The 8331-nt window shown below is 40.6% G+C and overlaps 1 protein-coding gene across 1 annotated transcript; it reads left to right on the top strand.

Moving 5' to 3' along the window:
• Nucleotides 1-1303: 1303 nt before the first annotated feature.
• On the top strand, nt 1304-2358 carry Zfp42 (ZFP42 zinc finger protein). Its single transcript, XM_059244961.1, has one exon. The coding sequence runs from the start codon at nt 1359-1361 to the stop codon at nt 2277-2279; it is 921 nt and encodes a 306-aa protein (XP_059100944.1). The 5' UTR covers nt 1304-1358; the 3' UTR covers nt 2280-2358.
• Nucleotides 2359-8331: the final 5973 nt, after the last annotated feature.

Below are 8331 nucleotides of genomic sequence, written 5' to 3'. Positions count from 1 at the left end.
CTGTAGATTACCTTTAGTAGGACGGCCATTTTTACTATGTTAATCCTACCAGTCCATGAGCATAAGAGACTTTTCCATCTTCTGATATCATCTTCAATTTCTTTCTTCAAAGACTTGAAATGTTTGTCATACAAGTGTTTCACTTGCTTGCTTAGGGTTACCTCAAGTTATTTTCTATTGTTTGTGGCTATTATGAAGGGTTTTGTTTCCCTGATTTCTTTCAGTCTGCTTGTCATTTGTGTGTAGGAGGGCTACTGATTTTTTTCTTTTAATTTTAGTTAATCTTGTATCCCGCCACTTTGCTGAAGGTATTTATCAGCTGTAGGTAGAATATTTGGGGTCACTTATGTATACTGTCATCATCTGTAAATAAGGATACTTTGACTTCTTCCTTTCCAATTCATATCTAATTGATCTCCTTCAGCTGTCTTACTGCTCTAGCTAAAACTTCAAGCATTAGTGCTGTGGGATGTTCTGTGTGGCAAATGTGTTGCTCTGATTGGTTGGTAAATAAAACACTGATTGGCCAGTAGTCAGGCAGGAGGAATTGTGGGCGGGACAAGGAGGAGAATAAAGCTGGGAAGTGGAAGGCTGAGTCAGAGACACTGCCAGCCGCCACGATGACAAACAGCATGTGAAGATGCTGGTACGCCACAAGCCACGTGGCAAGGTATAGATTTGTAGAAATGGATTAATTTAAGCTGTAAGAACAGTTGCAAGAAGCCTGCCATGGCCATACAGTTTGTAACCAATATAAGTCTCTGTGTTTACTTGGTCGAGTCTGAGCAGCTGTGGGAATGGTGGGTGAGAGAGATTTGTCCTGACTGTGGGCCAGGTAGGAAAACTCTAGCTACACATTATATTGAATAGATATAGAGGAAGTGGACAGCCTTGTCTTGTTCCTGATTTTAGTGGAACTGTTTTGAGTTTCTCTCCATTTAATTTGATGTTGGCTATAAGCTTGCTGTAAATTGCCTTTTAAGTTATACATAATTATATATATATATATATATATATATATATATATATATATAATTATGAGAGAGAGAGAGAGAGAGAGAGAGTGCATGTGCTTGAATGTGTGGCTCACTCGTGTAGGTCAGAGGACCATCTATGGGAGTTGGTCCTTTCCTACTATGACTCCCAGGATTAAACTATTGTGAGTGGCCAGCAACTTCCTTCTGAGCCATCCCCCTGCCTATATACACCATTTACTGAAGTCATTTTCTTACAGTAGCTCTAGTATTGGAATATATTTTAACTTTAGGTTGTTATTATTATCTAAGGCAGGTGTTTGCTGGGGGTGATTAACATTCATCATTCAAGAAGGAAGCAGTCCAGACAACGTGAAAGAGCAAATGAAGAAAATGGCAAAGACAAGTGGCCAGAAAGGCCAGGGCGAAGGAGCCCTCAGTAGAGGGAACGCAGATCAAGAGGAGGCGAGGCAAGACCAGAAGACAAGAGGGGAACCTCTCCATGTAACATACCCCATCCACGACGAAGATGTGTACAGTGAGACAAGCCCCGAGACTGAGGACGAAGACTTCCCCGACGGTTACATAGAGTGCATCATTAGAGGTGAGTTTTCTGAACCTATTTTGGAGGAGGATTTACTTTTTAAAGCCTTCGAAAACCTAGAGGAAGCCGAACAAGACCTTTCTCGCCATATCCTCGAAGCGAGTTCCCTGCTTGAAAGTTCTTTGGAATACGTGAAAACACAAGAAGAAAGCGAGGCCAAGCAAGAGCAGCCTCAACAGACGGTTGGAGCCTGCTCAGCACTTGAATGTTCCACGTACACGACTAACCCGGAGCTTCCTGCTGAAAAAATATCGGAAGCGGATTTATCAGATCATAAGCAGCTTGCGGGGTTTCCTGGAGAGGAGCCGAAGGGTGGTGAACACTGTGGTCCCTTATCGATGCTGGAGTGCCCTCAGATTGGTTGCAAGAAAAAGCTGAAGGATAAAACTGCCCTGAGGAAGCACTTGCTTATTCACGGTCCCCGACAGCACGCGTGTGCCGAGTGCGGGAAAGCTTTTACGGAGGGCTCGAAACTGAAGCGACACCTTCTGGTGCATAGTGGAGAGAAGCCGTTTCAGTGCACCTTCGAAGGGTGTGGCAAGCGCTTCTCGCTGGACTTCAACTTGCGCACCCATATCCGCATCCACACTGGCGAGAAGCCCTTTGTGTGCCCCTTTGACGGCTGCCAGAAGAGCTTTATTCAGTCAAATAACCTGAAACTTCACATCCTCACCCATGCCAAGGCAGGGAAGAAGTGCTGAAACCGAGACAGACTCTCCGTAGGCTGGGTGGTCTTAACGGATGAGTCAATGGGGGTATATGTCCACTTTGGATTATTGTTTGTAGGGAGCGATGGCTAAGATAAATTTGCAACCTAGAAAGCATACTTTAGTTTCTATGCTTCGTTATACCGTTTTAAGAACATTTTTATATTCCACGGTGTAGTTCCAACAGAAAAGTCAATGATGAAGTCATTTCAAAAGTATAATCTTTAATATATGTGCTGCATTATTGAATGTGATGAGGGGTTTTTGCATACTAGGAAATCACTGATTTTTTTTTAATTATGCAGTTTCTAATTGCCTAGCATTTTCCTTTAAATATGTACTTCATGATAGATGTGATAATCCCAAAGAGTGGAAAACTTGGCAGTGTTGAACAAATGAATGAATACTTACATGTTTTTAAATTAAATATTTTTTGATTTTCATTTTCTTCATTGTATCAAACTATTAATGAATGATAGTTAAATGTGAGTGCTTATATAATAAAAGTTGATCCATCTGAAAATGTTAGATGTTCCAAAATAAAAGGACATAGAACTCTAGAAATGTGCTAAATTTCTGAAAAATAAGCCAAAATTGCATTAAAAAGATAACAGCAGGTCATGATGGTAAACCTGGCAGTTAGGAGGCAGAGGCAGGCAGATCTGTGAGTTTGAGGCCAGCCTGGTCAACCTCGAGCTTGAGAGGCCTGCCAAAACTATAGAGGCGCCATGTCTCAGGAGAGGAAGAAAGAGGGAGCATTTAAATGTTTCTTAAAATATCGCAAAAGGGTGGGGTGTGGTGGTACACACCTTTGATCCCAGCACTCAAAGAGGGTATAGGCAGGTAGATTCCACTGAGTTTGAGGCCAGCCCGGCTCTGCCACGGCTACACACAATTAGACATTGTTTCCAAAAATAGAGTCACTAACCATTCGCTATTGATATACTCGTCTGTTACAATAGAAATAGTCTATTTTGAGATGTTTTGTTAGAGTGCTCTGTTAAATGTCTGAGGGCGGCCACCACAGTCACAAAAACGGAGTGGCTCAAGGTACCAGAAAAGTGTTATCTGCTAGTTATGGAGGCTACAGGTCAGAAATCAAAGGGTCACGCCAGGATTTTGTTTCCCTGCTGTGCCAAGTCTTCTTATATTTCCTTCCTGTTGTTTTCTGTTCAGATCCCTTTTATCCAGACACCAGTCATATTGGATAACATTTGGCCTGAAGACCTGTCATCTTAATTATCTATAAAAAGACCTTCAGATAAGATCATATTCTGGTTCAATGATACTGGGAGCTAAAAGTTTTAATTATGAATTCTGAGGAGGATACAAACCCATAAATGTGTGGTGCTCTTGACCCAATCATTTTTATTTCTAGAGTACTTTAGAAATGCTTGTAGTCATGTTTGGAGGTATTTCCTCAAGGACGGTTAAGTGAATTCTATTTAATTGTAGTAAATTCATAATGTAGATGTCCACTCAGTAAAAACAGTGACCTAAATCATGCTAGGTCTCCTCAATAGAAAGATATGCAAATGTTTTTAAAGAAAGATACAAAGAGAAATGGGTAAAGGACCATATCTAGAAGGGACCTATAAATAAGAGGAATTTTGTTGTTTTTCAATAGATGGGATAAACTGGTGTGCATGCTAGGGAAGCAATTCAAAGTGGTTAAATATGGATAAAGAGGAAAAGGTGGTTGGAATAAAAATCTAACTATTATAAAATTTAACTTATTTGTATAACTGCGAAGTGAACTATGAAAGACCAGAAAATAAGCAGCCATCGAATTTAGAATGCACCCCCACCCACCAGTCAATGTAGCTAATTTGGTAGTTAAAAATGCCACTTTGTTTTGAAGATTTACCATACCCCTGGAAGTTACAGTACATCTTTTTAGAAGAGAAGAACGAATGAATGAAGATTAATCTTGATTTTTATAAATGCCAAAATTTAAAAGAAATGTCTTTAAAATTCAGGGTTTACGCCGGGCGGTGGGGGCGCACACCTTTAATCCCAGCACTTGGGAGGCAGAGGCAGGCGGATCTCTGTGAGTTCGAGGCCAGCCTGGCCTACAAAGTGAGTTCCAGGAAAGGCACAAAGCTACACAGAGAAATCCTGTCTAGAAAAAAAAAAATCAGGGTTTATAGTTTGACTTCGGTGTGAAGTTGTTGCTAATATGAGCTACTACAGAATGTTAGCTATTCATGATCTATTTGGTAGGGCAACTCTGCTATCACTTTTATAGGAATGTGGATCCCGAAACTCCAGGTTAATACCAGTAAACTAGGGCACAAAAGCCATTCATAAATTTCAGTTTTCTTCTAAATCAAACACCTGCTTACAGAACTTAAGACGAGTTTAATCAAGGTGATGGATCACGTGTCTATCTGCTGTTTGCTTTGGCCAGCCTTGTGTCTGACTCAATCCTTGATGGATTCTAGTTTCAGAGTGAAGATTAAAGACCAAACAAAAGCTGCAGAGATTAGGGTGCAAGCTCTTAAGTCCCGAGACTCAGCACTCTGGAAGGATCAAGATTGGCTCTCCTTGTAGAGGCTGGTCTGCTCTCTTCCTTTCATGAGAAAAAATCTGCGAAGTTATCAGAGGCTTAGAAATTCCTAATGTAGGAACAGGATGTGGCTGGCTACCTTGGAATTTCTTTCTCCCACCCCTGCCCAGAGATGTAGATGGAATGGCAAAGGGGTAGGAGCATGAAGACATGGAAAAGAGGTTAGATGTTGAGCGGCATTTGGAACACTTTTTAATGTTTTATTTTGTTTTTTAATGTGTGGTGTTTTGCCTTCATGTATGTCTGTGTAACATGTGAGTACAATGTTTTCAGACGCTAGAATGGAGCATTGGATCCCCTGGGACTATGTGGGTGCTGGTTATTAAACCCAGGTACTCTAGAAAAGCAGTCCATAGGGCGGGTGGTGGTGGCAGCAGCGTACATATTTAATCCCAGCACTTGGGAGGCAGAGCCAGACAGATCTCTGTGAGTTCAAGGCCAGCCTGGTCTACAGAGCGAGATCCAGGACAGGCAGCAAAACTACACAGAGAAACCTTGTCTTGAAAAAGCCAAAAACAAAAAAAAAAACAAAACAAAAAACCTGAAAAGCAGCCAGTGCTCTGAGCCACTGAGTAATCTCTCCAGCCCTTTTGTTAATGTTTTAGAAATGAAGGCACACATATTTCTCACATTTATGTTTTATATAGGAACAAACATCCAAGCAGAACTAAAGGGAATGAGTCCAGAATACCGGCATTTAATCAGGTCCAATTCTGGGTGATTGACAAGCATACATGCACAGACATTAGATTGCTAGACTTTCCTGAACAACTGAGTTTTATTTGCCAACTCCATTCCTTTTCTGCCTCCCTACTTCTGGGGATGAAGAATATACTATTTCTATGGATTTGATTGTCTTTGTTTTAACATAATATGTATTTTGCTGGTGGTATTTGGCTTTATTCTTTTAATATACTGGCCTCTAAGACTTTCACATTACAAAGGGCTGTTTTCTCTTGTAAGTACAGGTAATATTCTAGCATGTGTTACTTCCACGCCTTGTCTATTATAAACAACCTTAATAAACAAAGGGATCTAGATATCGCAAGACTGGGATGGCAGAGTTGCATGTTAGTCCTGCTTAGTTTTTCTGAGCACCCTCCAAGCTATTTTCCACAATGGTTCTGCCACATTCCCCACAGTTTCAAAGTGTTCCCTTTTGTTTGTTTTGTTTTGGTTTTTCAAGACAAGGTTTCTCTGTAGCCCTGGCTGTCCTGGAACTCACTCTGTAAACCAGACTGGCCTCAAACAAAGATCTGCTGCCTTCTGCTGGGATTAAAGTCATGGGCCACAATCACCCTAATTCAAGGGTTCCCTTTTCTGTACATGGCTTCCCATCACCTGTCATGGCTTAACAATAGTAAAACACTTGTTCTTGTTGAGGGCCCAGATTTGGTCCCAGAACCCACATGGTGGTTCACAACTCCAGTTCCAAGTATCTGATATTCTCTTCTGACCTCCAAGGGCACCAGGCACATAGTGCACACACATATATGAAGGCAAACATGCATAAAATAAATTCATCTAAAAATTTTAAAAAAGCCATCCTCACTGGTGTGGAACTCGCTCACTGTGGTTTTATCATTTGAGACAGGGTCTCATGTAGTCCTAAGTGGCCTCAAACTCATTAAGTAGGCAAGTGTTTGAAGTGACACACCTGCTCCCGTCTCCCAGATTCAGAGATTACAGGTGTGTGTCACCAAGTCTGACTATTTAGATTGTATTAGAATTTTTAATTTATTTGCATATTCATTTGAGGTTTGCCTGAAAGGCACTGTATAGTCCAGCCTTGGAATTCTCAGCAATCCTCCCACCTCAGCCCCAGAATTCCCTGATTACAGAGGTAACCTGGCTTTCCTGTCATGTTAATTTGCTTTTCTGTTGTCCATTTTTAGGGAGGATTATTTGTTTATTTGCTAATAAGCTGTGAGTTCCTTGTATATTTTTAACACTTATCAGTGAATTGCAGTATTTTCTACTGGTCCATAGAAGGCATTTTAGTTTTACTGTTTTCTTAGCTGTGTGCAAGCTCTTTAGTTTCATGGAGTTCCACTTGTTTTTGTTTGTTTGTTTTTTTTTAACATTAATTCCTCTAATGTATAAGCATGGGATATCTTTTCATTTTACATAAGTTTCAGCTTCAGCAATATTTATAATTTTTCAGTGTATGGTTCTTTCCTTGGCTAAATTTCCTCCAAAGATTTTAATGTAACCATAAATAAGGATATTTGGGGGTTTTATCTCCAGATCATTACCAGTCTACAGAGATGTAATTGATGAACAAGCTGGAAACTGTTGAAGCCGATCCTTTCTCTTTAGCCCTAATTAATGCATTGGGGCTGGAGAGATGGCTCAGAGGATAAAAGCTGGTACTGCCCTGCAGGGGACTCAGGATCTTTGCCCAACACCCACATCAGGCAGCTTACAACTGCCTATAACTCCATTTCCAGATGACCCAAGACCCTTTGACCTCAGTGAGCACCTGCACAAATGTGATACACACACACACACACACACACACACACACACACACACACTTTGATTTTTTTTTTTTAAAGATGAACGTCTTTACGCAGCACATGAAACACTGTTTCACTTCATGAAGACGCTTTTGAGACAGGGTCCAACTGTAACCCTGGCTGGCCTGAAGCTTGCTATATCTCACCATGTCCCGCTTGTCAGGTTCCTATGTTACTCTCTCCTGCCGGGTGTGTGCATGTGCAGACATCCGTGTGCTCTTGTGTTGTCATTACCCCATGCACTGGCTCTGACTGAATAAACTGCATGATTACATCCTGCATTGGACACAGAACAGTGCAAGTTACATTAAAAACCCATTATATCTGCAACTCCAAGCAAGAGACTATAATTAAAAGGCAATTGGATGAAATTAGCTTTAAGAGTACAAGAGTTTAAGCAAGCTTTGGTAAATGAATGTTAATGGTTAGCATGTGGGTTTTATTAGCTTTTTTTTTTGCTCCTTTTCTCTGTGACCCTAGAGTTGAATTTCTTAGATGTCAGTGGAGCAGGCATGAGGAACACCTGTACCAAGCTGTGCTTTACCATATGGCTAAAGTCATATCCATAAAACAAGCTAACATAACTTTGGTGACTTTAGTAAATCAAAGGTATTAGGAAGGCTTCGATGATGCCCTAGGCATTAATAAACTATTCTTAGCACTCCTAAGATCATAGTTGTGTGCCATAAAAAGCCTAGTACATGCTCCCTACAACTCAAAATGATGGTCATAAAATATACATACAAATCAAAGAAGTAATAAAACCGGGAAGAATTTTTATAATCATCACCATTAAATGTCAAAATGCTGCATACAATGTATGTAATTACACCCTATTTTTTAAGAAAATTGGTATATGCACAAACTGCTGAGGACTAAACATGGTAAATTTTTTTGTGTATGGAAATGCTTTGCCCAGTCTATGTGGTTTCTAGAACTTTCCACCCATGCTACAGTA

This window comes from Peromyscus eremicus, chromosome 17 (genome assembly GCF_949786415.1).
Source record: "Peromyscus eremicus chromosome 17, PerEre_H2_v1, whole genome shotgun sequence".
In the NCBI taxonomy this organism is placed as follows: Eukaryota; Metazoa; Chordata; class Mammalia; order Rodentia; family Cricetidae; genus Peromyscus; species Peromyscus eremicus.
This window is presented reverse-complemented; position numbering and strand designations above follow the sequence as displayed.

What these genes read in the sequence shown, in the direction of transcription:
- Zfp42 (XM_059244961.1), top strand. Translation starts at nt 1,359, where the DNA reads ATGAAGAAAATGGCAAAGACAAGTGGCCAGAAAGGCCAGGGCGAAGGA.